The sequence below is a fragment of the Choloepus didactylus genome, chromosome 10 (genome assembly GCF_015220235.1).
Source record: "Choloepus didactylus isolate mChoDid1 chromosome 10, mChoDid1.pri, whole genome shotgun sequence".
Taxonomy (NCBI): Eukaryota; Metazoa; Chordata; class Mammalia; order Pilosa; family Megalonychidae; genus Choloepus; species Choloepus didactylus.
This window is the reverse complement of record NC_051316.1, coordinates 41,031,701-41,045,213: the sequence shown is the minus strand read 5'-3', so window position 1 is coordinate 41,045,213 and position 13,513 is coordinate 41,031,701. Positions and strand designations below refer to the sequence as shown.

Genomic DNA, 13,513 nt, shown 5'->3' with positions numbered 1-13,513 from the left:
TCAGAATTCCAGGCATGTTGTAGCTGGGTTATCTTCTCAGGGTCTCACAGGCGGCAATCAGGGCATTGGCCAGGACTGGGTTCTCATCTGGGGCTTAGGTTCTCTTCCAAGCTCATTCGAGTTGTTGGTAGAATTCAGTTTCTTGGGCCTAGAAGACCGAGGCCCTCAGCTTCTGGAAATTGACCCTCTCCATGGGTAGTTTACAACATGGCTGTTTGTGTTCTTCTTCAAGGCTAGCAGGAGCTCGTCAGTATGGTGCTTCACCTTCTTTTAAAGTGCTCACCTAATTAGGTCAGGTCCACCCAGGTTTATCTCCCTTTATTTGAACTCAAACTCAACTGATTAGAAACCTTATTCATGGGAGTGATATCCTGTTTTATTCACTGGTTCCACCCATACACAAGGAGAGGCGGTTATGTGGGTTGGTGTTCCAGTTTGCTAATGCTGCCAGAATGCAAAATACTAGAAATGGATTGGCTTTTATAAAAGGGGGTTTATTTGGTTACAAACTTACAGTCTTAAGGCCATAAAGTGTCCATCAGCAAAGGTACCTTCACTGGAGAAAGGCCATTGGCATCTGGAAAACCTCTGTTAGCTGGGAAAGCATGTGGCTGGTGTCTGCTTGCTCCAAGGTTGTGTTTCAAAATGGCATTCTTCAAAATGTCTGTATCAGCTTCCAACGGCCATCTTCAAAATGTCTGTCTCAGCTAAACTCGCTTCTGCTGTCTGAGCTTATATAGTGCTCTAGTAAACTAATCAAGGCCCACGCTGGATGGGCAGGGCCACACCTCCATGGAAATTATCTAATCAGAGTTATCCCCAACAGTTCGATGGGTCACATCTACATGGAAGCACTCAAAGAATTACAATCGAATCTGCCCACACAAGATTGCATCAAAGATAATGGCATTTTGGGGGACACAGTACATTCAGACTGGCACAGTTGGGTATATCAGCAAGCAGGGATCTCAAGGGCCATCTTAGGATTCTGCCCATCAGACGCTCTTTGGTTTACTCTCATTGTTCCTTTTAAATAGCATCTTTTTCTTGTTTTATGATGCAATATCATCTTGTGTCTCTTTCCTATATCATATTTTTTAAAACAAATTTTCATCTATTCACTGTATTGTGCCTTTTTCCTCTGAGATCTATTTGTTTTGTTTGTTTTGGTCTTTCCTCAAATATTGGCGGCTTTCCTTAAATACCTAGTATCTTTGGCTATCCAAGGCTCTGTGAAGTGGTGACATCCTCACGTTTTTCCTGGGTAACACCCAAATGCCAGTAAGTACACCAGCATGTGGGGCTGTTCAGCTTTGCCACCTGGGAATATGTTTTTGACTGCGCACATTAGGGCAGTCAGGTAGGGAAAGGCAGCTGGGAGAGGAGTCTGACTGTTCACTGTGCACTTTGTGGATTGTCACCTGACCCCTGCTTTTATTTCCTTGCCTTATTGCCACTTCTCTTGAACCAAGTGTCCTTGAACTTGGAGCCTATCTGGTTAATTTCTTGACAAGTTATTCTACCATCTCTACAGGGCCATCTGACAGCAAGGGGAAAGGAAGATGATATGGGGTTCTGGGGTTCTAATTACTTCTTATAAACACTTTGAACCAGTACCCACTTCACCCTTGGCTTAGTTTCCCAGCTGCAAGCACAATTACTACAAAATGGGTTGGCGTAAACAACAGGAATTTATTGGCTCACAATTTCAGAGACTAGGAAAAATCCAAAACTGGAGTGTCAGCAAGGTGATGCTTTCTCCCTGCTTCTGGGGCTGGCTGTCAGTGATCCTTTGGGTCCTTAGCTTTTCTGTTACATGGCATTGCACATGGCGGTGTCTTCTCTTCTTCTGTTCTGGGTTCTGTTTATTTCCAGCTTCTGCTCCTCCATGTGGCTTTTTCTTCATAAGGCCTCCAGCAGTGGGATTCAGTTGGGCCATACCTAAATTAAAAATAACGTCTTCAAAAGGTTCTATTTACAATGGGTTCCCACCCACAGGAATGGATTAAGATTAAGAGCATGCCTTTTTCTGGAGTATATAATTCAACCTATCATAGCCCTAGTGCCTCATTCCCCTCCCCAGTGTTTCCAGGAATCCCCAGTTCCTAATTCTTGCTAAGTTTCCGTGGAGGCAAATTTGTTTGCTTCTTTCTGGTGTTTCCCTCTGCTGGTCTCCACCTTTTAGTTTATGCTTTGCCTAGTCAGTTTCTACTCCTCTGTGTCATTCCATGTTCCAAATATGTCTCATCTCTTGAGTCTTTCTTTGGAATTTTATATGGTTCTATATCTTTGTTCTCATTTTAGGTTTAATTAGATTAAATCTAAATTAATGTGTTTTCAGTCCACCCACTGTTTTTTTTATTCAGTTTTATTGAGATATATTTACATACTGTACAGTCATCCACAGTGTACAATCAGTTGTTCACAGTACCATCATATAGTTGTACATTCATCATCACAATGAATTTTTGAATATTTTCATTACTCTAAAAAAAAAAAGAATAAAAATAAAAAAGAATGCCTAAAACATCCCATCCCCCATCCCACCCTATCTTTCATTTAATTTTTATCCCCATTTTTCTACTCATCTGTCCATACACTGGATAAAAGAAGTGTGAGCCACAAGGTTTTCACAATCACACAGTCATGCCATGTAAGCTACATAGTTATACAGTCATCTTCGAGAATCAAGGCTATTGGGTTGCAGTTCTACAGTTTCAAGTATTTCCTTCTAGCTATTCCAATACACTAAAAACTGTAAAGGGATATATATGTAATGCATAAGAATACAATTCCTCCAGAATGACCTCTCGACTCCATTTGAGATCTCTCAGCCCCTGAAACTTTATTTTGTTTCATTTTGCTTCCCCCTTTTGGTCAAGAAGACTTTCTCAATCCCATGATGCCAGGTCCAGGCTCACCCCTGGGACTCATGTCCCAGGTTGCCAGGGAATTTTACACCCCTGGGAGTCATGTCCCATATAGCAGGGAGGACAGTGAGTTTACCTGCCAAGTGGGCTTAGATACTGAGGCCACATCTGAGCAACAAAAGAGGTTCTCTGGGGGTAACTTTTAGGCATAATTATAAGTAGGCATAGCCTCTCCTCTGCAGTAACAAGCTGCACAAGGGCAAGCCCCAAGTTTGAGGGCTTCGCCTACTAAATTGGTAATCCTCAATGTTTGTGAGGATATCAGTAATTCCCCAGGTGAGGAAGTTTAGTATTTCTGCATTTTTTCCCCAGTGTTCCTCAAGGGGGCCCTGCAAATACATTTTTATTCTCTGCCCAAATTACTTTGGGATGTATCAGGATTTCACACTAACCTGTACAAACCTACCAGATCTCACTTCCTATTCAAAGTTCCATGTAATTATGGTGTTGGAATAAACTGACCGTACAAGTTAAATTATTTAGTGTGCTACAGAAAGTATAGATCTTGCACCAACTCTTCCTTGGTCTCTCACAGAAGTTGAAGTTTTAAAAACACAGTCAATATTGTCCTTTTTCCTTTGGCCTGATTTGTCTTAGTCCTAACCACATCTGCTTCATTCATCTCTCTAATTGAAGTCTGAACTCTTTTTCAGCTGTTTTAACAGTTGCTGTATGAGGTAATACTGACATTTATAGCTACCAAACTCTAGCTCTGAGTCTTAGGTGAAACTCAGATACTCAAAGTTCCAGAGACACACCAGGTTATACACAAACAGCTCAGCATCTCAGGATTTAGAGATAACCATTACAACTCAGGAATAGAGGTGACTGCTGTAAGAGCTTACAAACTAGGGACCTTTATAATAAGTGTTCCCCTGATAACCTGTGCTCTCAGATTCAATTCCCGGAGTTTACACATTATAGTTAGTCCATATTAGTGAGGCATTATAGTGATTGTCTTTTCATTTCTAGCGTATTTCACTCAAAATGCTGTCCTCAGGATCCATTCACCTAGTTGCGTGTCTCACAACTCTATTCCTTCTTGCAGCCGCTCAGTATTCTGTTGTATGTATACACCACAGTTCACCATTCTGTTCATCCGTCAAGGTACCCTTAGGCCACCCCCATCCATTGCAAATCATGAACACTGTGCCTTAAACAACAGTGTGCAAATGTCCATTCATGTCTCTGCTCTCAGATCTTCCAAGTACATACCCCATAATGAAGTTGCAGGACCTTAAGGCCCCCACATACTTAGCTTCGTGGGGAACCACCACACTCTTCTCCAGAAAGGCTACACCATTCTACTTCCCCACCAACAGTGAATAAGCACATCCCTATTTAGATTAAATCTAAATTAATGTGCATTTTCAGTCCACCCACTGTTTTTCAAATGCTACTTTCTCTTTTTATCTCCTAGAACAAGTTGGGAGACACAGCTTTGCATGCTGCTGCCTGGAAGGGTTATGCTGATATTGTCCAGTTGCTTCTGGCAAAAGGTAAAGAATGTGGTTGATTTTATCAGTTCTTTGCTTAACCTGAAAAATAGTTTACATTGAATTATTTCACTTGAAATAGTAGGGAGAATAATAGGCTCCTTTATCTTAAAACTGGGATTTTAACCTCGACTTTGTATCAAACAGTTGTAATGTTAAGATGAGCTTATTGGAGTTGTTTGTGTAAGTTTTGGTTATAAATTACAACTTTGGTAAGCTTTAAAATTACATGTTACTTTTTTTAGTTAAGAACTTACTATACATCTCTGTAGGATTGAAGGGCTGTAGGAGGAGGTGTTGTGTGGTGTGTGGTGTGGACCTCAAAGTTCTGAGGTCCCTGTCCCCACAGGAAAGTCTTGATAGATGAGAAAGAATGGCTATGGCTATAATTTCATCCTTTGATCTGAGCAGATGCTAGATGTACAGAGAATGAGGGAGTATACCTAGATTCCCTGTCTTTATACAAATCACAGGAGGGAACAAATTCTGGTCTGACCATCCACCCATCCACTTGTCTCACAAATATAAATTAACCCTTACAGGGGGCCAGACATATTGTAGGGAGCACCCGATCCCTTACCACACCCTGGTCCAGGAGGCTATAATTATAACATAGGAAGTTTGAGCCCCCAAGCTGCAAGTCACATGATGACTGTCAGGGATCCTCTGAGCAGTGCCGTGGGATATATGAAAGAAGATGGTTTTGATTTCAAGTATGTTGATGATGTAAGCGCTAAGTCTAAAAGGTCAGACACCATGAGGACCACTGCTGCACCCTCTAAGAGTTCTGTCTGCAGCTGTGTGGCCACTGGCCATGTGTGCTACTGAGCCCTTGAAATGGGGCTAGTCTGAACTGAGATGTACTGTAACAGAGTACACACTACTTATTGAAGAAAAAAAAATGTAAAATATCACAATAATTTTTATGTTGATTGCCTGTTGACATGATGACATTTTGTGTATACTGGATTAAATAAAATGTATTATTAAAATTAATCTCACTTTTTGAAAATGTGGCTACCAGAAAATTTAAAATTACACGTATGGCTCACATTTGTGGCTCACATTGTATTTCTGATGGACAGTGCTGGTCAAGAGGGACAGAGGAAATGGTTGTGTTTCTTCTCTAGCATTACTGTCTCAAAATGTCCCACCTTGACAGAAATTATACAAATAATCACTTGAGTATAATTTAATGTAGAATATGATCAGTCACAGAACTGTTAGCCCTCAGGAGTCTTTGACTGGTAGCACACAAAGAATGAGGTTTTAGAGGGTGGTTGAAAAGAAAATGGCACTCTTGTATACACACTGTGGCAAAAGGTGTAAATTGGTGAAATCTTCTTAAAAGCAATGTGACAGTAACTAGCAGAATAGAAAATGTGCATATCCTTACATTCAGCATCACTTCTAAGAAACTACCTTCAGAAATATATAGGAAACAGGATATTGTTCAAGGATATTCCTTGTAGTATTGTTCATGAAAATGAAAATTAGAACCAGCCTAAGTGCTCATCAATAGAGGGGTAATTAAATAAATTTTGAATATCTACACAATGGAATACTTATAAACATATATATATATATTATATTTTTAAAAATTATAGAACAATACATGTATGATATTATGTGTATGTACATATGTGAGACTGAATCCATTGATGCACATAATCACACCAACTTGTTGAGAATCGTTACCTCTGGAGGTAGGTGGGAGGAAATGGAATGAAGGGAGTTTGTTGGGGATGAAATGGTACTTATACTTTTGGTTCAGCATATTTCTGTATTTTTGTATCTTTAACAATGAGAACATATTCATGAATTCTTATGTAATTTTTAACACCAGAAAGACAAGGAAAAAGTGGATAGAAGATGGACTACAGCAACAGTGAATTGTCTCTGGGCTTTATTATGTTGTCCTCCTGTTAATTTGCGTGAGAGTAAACTTACATACATAAAATATCCGTTCCCCTCAAGCTCATCCCACATGGTCTTTTCTAAAGACCCTCTTGAGCAGAAGAGGCAGAAGTCATGTTGAATATAATCTCCAAACTCTCATGTAACCATTGGGGTCTACCTGATGATTTCAGGATTTACCAAAATCTGGTATATTCACTGTAGAGTTCACATGTAATTCTATAGGGGCTCCAAGGGCAATGCTTTGTTTCATTTGAGCATAATTATCACATGTGCAGCAAAACTTGTGCTCCTTGGTTAAAAATGCCAAATGTGTTATGACATCCTCCTTTTTTACTGTGTTGAGAAAATTTACTTCTGGGACGGAATTGTTCTCTATTTAGCTTTGCCAAAAGTGATTATTTGGGGCTGGAAGAGGATTGGCTGACTGTTTTATCTTCAAAAACACCTAATTTGCTTTTCTTGCATTGGGAAAGGTGCGAGAACAGACTTAAGAAACAATGAGAAGAAGCTGGCTCTGGACATGGCTACTAATGCTGCCTGTGCATCTCTCCTTAAAAAGAAACAAGGAACAGGTATTTGGTGGTTTTGATCTTCCCTTCTCCACTGGTGTCTTCATGACTGAGATGGATCAGTTTCGTACTGGGGAGGAAACTCCTTGATAATCTCTAGGTTATTCTGAACTTTGATTTTATACCCTTGGTCTAAATTGGAGTCTTCAAAAATAGAATACCCTCAAGCAAACAGAAATTTGAAGAGACACATGAATCCTTTGCTATTTTTTGTATGTTTTTTTTGTTCTTGCGACCAGGTTCTAATCACTTTGATTTCCATTACAGTCCTCATCGAAGAAACCATGGTCTCAGACATGGGTCTAGAAGCGGTTCTCTCTCTCTAAAATATTTTGAAAATTATGCATTCAGCAGTGCCATAATTATATTTTGTTTTTATTGATAATGAGGGTATCAATAAATTGTAATCAAAATTATTCTAGATTTTGTTCAACATTTTGGTGTCTATTCATAGTACCATGGGTGACTTTTAAAAATGAAGTTTAGGTGTACAGTTTTAAACACAAAAATAACTATTGGTATGGGAGAATAAGTTTGAAAAAAAATGGAAAGTTTGCATGGTTGTTTTGGAAAAAAGGATGTTAAGCACACTGGCATCATTCATGATTACTATTCAGAGATTGGCTGTATATTTGATCTTTGGGTCTAAGCTGGACCCTTCAGCCTATTGAACGTGTCCTGGCTGGATTCGTTCTAATTTGGTGAGTCCTGAAAGAAATGCTGAGAGGGTGTGCCTTGAACTCTACTTTTCTGGTCCTCGCGTCCACCTCTGCTTTTTCCCTTTCCCATTCTCCACTCGCCTCCTGGCCCATGGGAAGCCCGTAGAGGCAGAAATAAAAAAGGTAGAAGAAGGTTTGGTGGGAGGCAATATTCAATCCCTGTTTTGTTTTTTCACTTCTCAAGCCTTACTTTACTTTATTAACTTGAGTTTGACTTTTTAATACCACTCTGAAGTATAAGCCAACAATTTATGCTTTATGCCACTGTTTTCTAGGAAAAATAAATTCGTATAACGAAGGACTCATGTTTTGCTTATCTTTTGCATTGCTACTCATCATTTTAAATCTTTTTACAGTCTAAAGTTTAGACTGACCCATATTGACCCATGTTGGTGGAGAATCACCAAAACAACTTTTCTGAAAACAAATTTCCATTATAGGAGCTAAGTGCATTTGTTTCTATTTTAACTTGAGGCATTATCGCTTTGAAGTCCTCAAATTTGTGTAATGGGATCCTGATTACTTTCCTGTTTTTTTTTTTTGTTTTTTTTTTTTATCATTTTAATTGAATTCTCAGTAATTTTTAAACCTTTGGAAAACAGATTTCTCCTTCCGGTGTATCTCCTTGCTTTATTAGAAGCAATGTTATGCTGTTCTTATGCCACTCTTAGCTGAATCAACAAAATAAAATGAGCACTCACTGGCAGAGCAAGTCTTTCTTTAACGTAATTAGTTAGTCATGTACAGACAGATGTAGGTTCTACTAGGCGAGTGAGAAAATATTTATCACCTAAATACTTATCAGCTCCATTTTGACCGAGGAGCTGTATTTGTAGCTATGTGGAAGAGACACTTTTGCATGAGGTCTACTTCTTCCTACTCCTTGCTGCCGTGGTTGGGTCAGGAAGTAGGACTGTGGCCTAACTTCCTTTCTTCGCCACTGATTTCCTGTAGCTATGTGTCTCCCTTCAGAGTTGTGGCTGAAGAATAAGGTTTCTTGTATGGCGAAGGTTCTCGGTTTCTTGCGTGTATGTACTATGCACAAGTTCATGGTAGGAAAGGAAAAGGCCAAACCTGCTCAGACCCCAGAGAGCTACACTTCCTTCCTTTTCCAGGAATCATTTTTCTAAACCTGTAAAGATAAAGATTCCTTAAAAGAACAAAACACAACAAAACAAAACAAACCAACCAGCTGTAATATCATTAGCATGTGTAAAAATTAACAATTCCTTAATATCAAGTACTTTGTCATTATCCAAATTTCTCCATTATCTCATATGTATTTGTTTATTCTGTATGTATTTAGCTACAGTCTAGTTAAATCAGGGTCCAAATAATGTCAGTTTGTAATTGGTAGATATATCTCTTACTTTTCTTTTAAATCAGTGTTTCCTCTCCCTCTCCTCATCCCTTCTTTTTTTTTTTTTTAACCTTGCAATTTATTTATTAAAGAAAATGGGTCAGTCGGCCTGTAACTTCCCAGTCTGGACTTTGCCGATTTCATTCCTCTGGTGGTGTTTGTCATGCTCCTTTGTCATCTGTATTTTTTGTCCAAAGGTGTTAGATCTAGAGGCTTGATCATATTCAGGTTTTATCTGTCAGTCTGTCTGTCTATCAACCATCTATCTTAGGGTAGAAGGAAGAATACTTCATATAGAATATTGTGTTCTTCTATCAGAGGCATATAATATCTGGTTGTCACTTTTCTGTGATGTTAACCATCCTTTGATGATCATTATCTAGATCCATTATTTCACTACTGGTTGCAAAATGGTGACATACCATTTCTATCACTCCTTTTCCAGTAATTAACTAGAGTGTTCTATAAAGAAAAATTTTTTCTCATTAATTGTTTGGTTACCCAGAGTTATAATTGATATAGCAGAGGCAGGATAAATGCTTGATTTTTACCCTTTATCTAAGAATTTCAAAATAATGACTTGGTTCCCTATCATTCTCTAAAGGGAACCAATGAGTTCTTTTTGGTATATATTAAAGCATTCAATGTATTTTAATCCATTCCATTGTAGTTAGTATCCTGACTGATAGAGCCCATCTTTTAGCTAGTGGGAACCTTGTCAGGTAGGATCCTGAACCTTTTAGCATGGTTCTAGTAGACTTTGAATGGATTCTTGCTTTATGGCATGCCAAGAGGTTCCAGGCCCATCTTTTACATTTCCTGCCCTGTACCTGGAATCAGTGATATTTCCAGTGAGCCATGGGGCAATGGTATTTAGAGACATTATCTGGGTACTGTAACGTACATTAATTGAGCTCCAGCAATGTTGCTTGACTTTTATTCCAGTCCCCCCTCTCAAAAAAAAAATTATACCTAGGATAACCTGTTGTTATAGGAAATTGATTAGACAGTTGAGCAGGTGAACACTTTAAGATTAGGTGTCTTCCTGTTTGAATCCTGCCCAAGGTTGTTTTGACATTTGGGTGGAGGTCCGCTCTTTCCATGTAAAATCTTTTCTTTTTCTTTTCTTTTCATCCGTTTGCTTCTGAATATACTTTGTTTGACTGTGTTTTCCAAAATGAAACTGAAGCTGCTTTGTTTTCATTCTCCTTCTTTTCCTTTTTCCCCCTCATCAGTTATCTTTCTACCCAGTGACCTTGCCTTCAGGTAAGGCAGTGGCTTGGACTGACAGAAGCTTTGTGTGCACTTGTCACTGGTGGAGAGGAGGTTGGAAGCACCTTTGTTGGAGTGGGGTGGCTTGTGGCTGGTTACATGTTGGTCACGGTGCACGTGACTGTTCACTTTCTGTTGGGGATAAAGTAATGGCATCTTCGCACCATGCACTTTTCTTTTCTGCATGTATCAGAAATATGCAGACAATCATGTGTCAGCTGCTGTTGCTGCAGAAACTCAGCAGTTAAGCCAAAAAGCAAATGTGAGAAAAGAACCTCAGGGAAAGTATCCAATCCTTTGGTCAGAGGGAAGATGACGATTTGTTGAATTGTCAAGAGCTTTGAAAGTGAGGGGAAAAATCCAAGCAGTTTTGGTAATTTTTCTGTTTTGCTTTTTCCTCCTTTTCCTTTTAGATGCGGTTCGAACATTAAGCAATGCCGAGGACTATCTCGATGATGAAGACTCAGACTGATTCCCTTCTGGAGCTTTGAGATCTAAACTTCTGTTGCCTTTGCCATTCCAAAACCTTGTCTTTGCCAGAAGAGTGTTGGTAACTGTAAAAACAAAAAAAATGAAAAAAGAAAGTATCTATGAACATGGCAGTATTGCACTGTGTTTCAGTAGAATGCGTAAATGAATGGTTCTCACCTTTGGTTTGCCAGTAAGTGACTGGATACTTCGCTGTATAAAGTGCATTTATGTTCACCAGAGTAGAACAAAGAGATTATTTCTATTTATCAAGCTAAAGGAATTTTAAGAATTTTTTTCCTTTAAAAAAATCAGGATTTTTTTTTTTTTTTTTAGTTATAGTTCTTTACCTCAAGGATTGAGATACTTTGAATGAATTTTTCAAGGGGGACATGCTTATTATAATAATAAACCAAAATACTTAACAGAAAATTGTCAGCTCTTATGACAAAAATAAACATTTTAAGATACTTTGTTCCTTCTGGTTTTGTGCTTGTCAGTCATTGCTGGTAAATAAATAAAACTTTTTTATATTTATATTCAGGTAAGGACTGATTTTATCTTATTTTTTTGAATTATATTTTATATTTATTAGCACAAAAAAATCGCAGTAGCCAAATTTCTGTTCAGCCTTCTACATCTGCTTTGATTAAAGTTAATATGATAATCATTGAGAAAATACATTTTTAATAAAATATATAACTTTAATAATTACTATGATACTTTCAGTTGTATCTCCAAGTTTATGCTTAGTGTGAAGAAACCCAGCAGATCATTAAGGTTTACTTAAAGTTTGAAAGGTTGAAGAAGTTGATTTTCTTATCATGGATGATTTCATAGTTTTCCATATGAAGTAGCCAGGGGCCCGGAAATTTTTTCGTATTGTTTTTTTCTTTGATAACACTTGTTTTCTCTAGCTCTTGAAGATTCTGATTCATTTGCAAAAACAAAACAACAAAAAACCCAACATATTAGTTAGCTTTATAGGGATCCTTCTGTAACACTAAAGTGATACTTAATTTGAGGTTCTAATTTTGTACCACTACAGTGGTGACATTAAACGTGACATGGTCATTGGAATTTGCCTAGATTCTAGGCCCTAAGCCCAGAAGTGTATTTTGCAAGAAGATGTCGATGCTAATTTCAAAAAACACACTGGTGAAGAGAAGGAAATGTCCGAAGAAGGAAGTGGGTTAGCTCAGGAAACACATAACTGCCTCTGTAAGAGTTTCCTTTGTCTGTGACTGGTTTTTCTCTCTGTGGGAGCCTTGAGAAAGAGATAATGTGAGAAGCTTGTTTGAGGTCTTTCTAATGCTTCAACTAAATTTTGGTAGAAAAGGAACCTGTATGAGCAGGGACAGCAAAGGATGAGCACAAATTCTGGAGTTAATAAAAGTGGGTATTTTATTTTCAAAGCAAATGTTATTAAATTTCAATTTAATGTTTATATTGCTTCTTAAGCATAAAATTGAGGATATGAAATGCTTGGAAATATCGTCTCTTCCTACAGAACCTTGAAGGATTTCTTCCTTAAAATGGAACTTGGCCTTAACAAAAAGCTTTGGGGCTGGGGGTAATTAGAGTAGAAGACAAGTAAATACTTTTAATTTTTTTAACATTGATAGGGACGTACAGTTTGTGTAAACATAGATAACTTTAATGGAAATATTATACTCCTGAAATAGATCTTTATGTATTTGAGGAAAAGAATAATGGGAGTTTTGCTGTACATTGCATTTAACATTATCAAACCTGTGAAAATTCAAGAAAATTGGTTAACTATACTGGGTGTGAGGAAGGAATGAGGTATCTGCATGAGTCTTTGGTGAAATGGGACAACTCATTTAGTTGTGTTTGAAACTCTATGGGAAAATTTATTTTTGCTTCTTGTTTATTCAGCCTAGGTGATCTGAGCTTTCTCAGAAGTTGTTTAATGCTGAACTCAGCGACAAAAATCGTTTCTAGGAACTCACCACTGCACTGGCTGTGCTGCAGCGGCAGCTGTATGAAGAGGAGAGCTTTGATTATGTTCTGGAAAGGATTTTGGAGGTTTTGCTGTAACCTGAGCATTCTGACTGGCTGTGGCCTGAGCGCCTTCCCTGCTGTCTCATCCTTTAGAAAGAAAATGCATTCCAGCCACTGGGGCAGTGGGATAGTTGTCTAACTTTAGGTTCAGTGTCTTTGTGCAAAGAGCAATATTTATCAAAGATTCCCATTTTATTTCCTTTCTGGAACTGGGTGGTTGCAAATTTCTTTTTGTTGGACTGCTGAGCATAACAGTGGTCAGCTTTTTTATTTCTTGAGTGAGCCCATCACTGGCTTCCTTTTTCAGTCCATGAGCCATGTTATTACCCAAAGAGAAATGTTGGGCAAAGCAGTGGTGACCCCTTTTTTTCAATCTTAGAAAACAAATTAGTGCTGGAAATGAAATCCCAAATAATTTTAGGTAGACAAGAGTGTAATTTCTTATAAAGGCTTTCTTCATAGATGTGCTACACAGTAAGTATAGAATTTCAGATTGACTGGTTTTTTTAATTGTATGTACTATATTTCTCATCTTTGTAAATGATGATTTCTTTTCTGATACACTCCAAGCCTAACATTTACATTTGATCATCTGCATTTCCCCATTGACTTTGATTGGTATTTGTGCCCCTGATTTTTATTGTAAATATGTACGTAGCAGTAATACCTAGAGCAGCAATACATTGTGCATCCAAACTTCTAAATGTTTGCTTCCTAAAAGATGAAGTTTTGGTAGGAGACATATTGCAAAAGA

The 13,513-nt window shown here is 38.1% G+C and overlaps 1 protein-coding gene across 1 annotated transcript in view; it reads left to right on the top strand.

Moving 5' to 3' along the window:
* OSTF1 (osteoclast stimulating factor 1) overlaps window positions 1-11,213 on the top strand; it is a 49,164-nt gene extending 37,951 nt beyond the window's left edge. Inside the window, exons 8-10 of the mRNA XM_037851140.1 lie at window positions 4,351-4,429; window positions 6,820-6,918; window positions 10,680-11,213. Coding sequence (XP_037707068.1) covers window positions 4,351-4,429; window positions 6,820-6,918; window positions 10,680-10,738 — 237 coding nt within the window. The 3' untranslated portion in view covers window positions 10,739-11,213. The remainder of the gene's footprint in view (window positions 1-4,350; window positions 4,430-6,819; window positions 6,919-10,679) is intronic.
* Window positions 11,214-13,513: the final 2,300 nt, after the last annotated feature.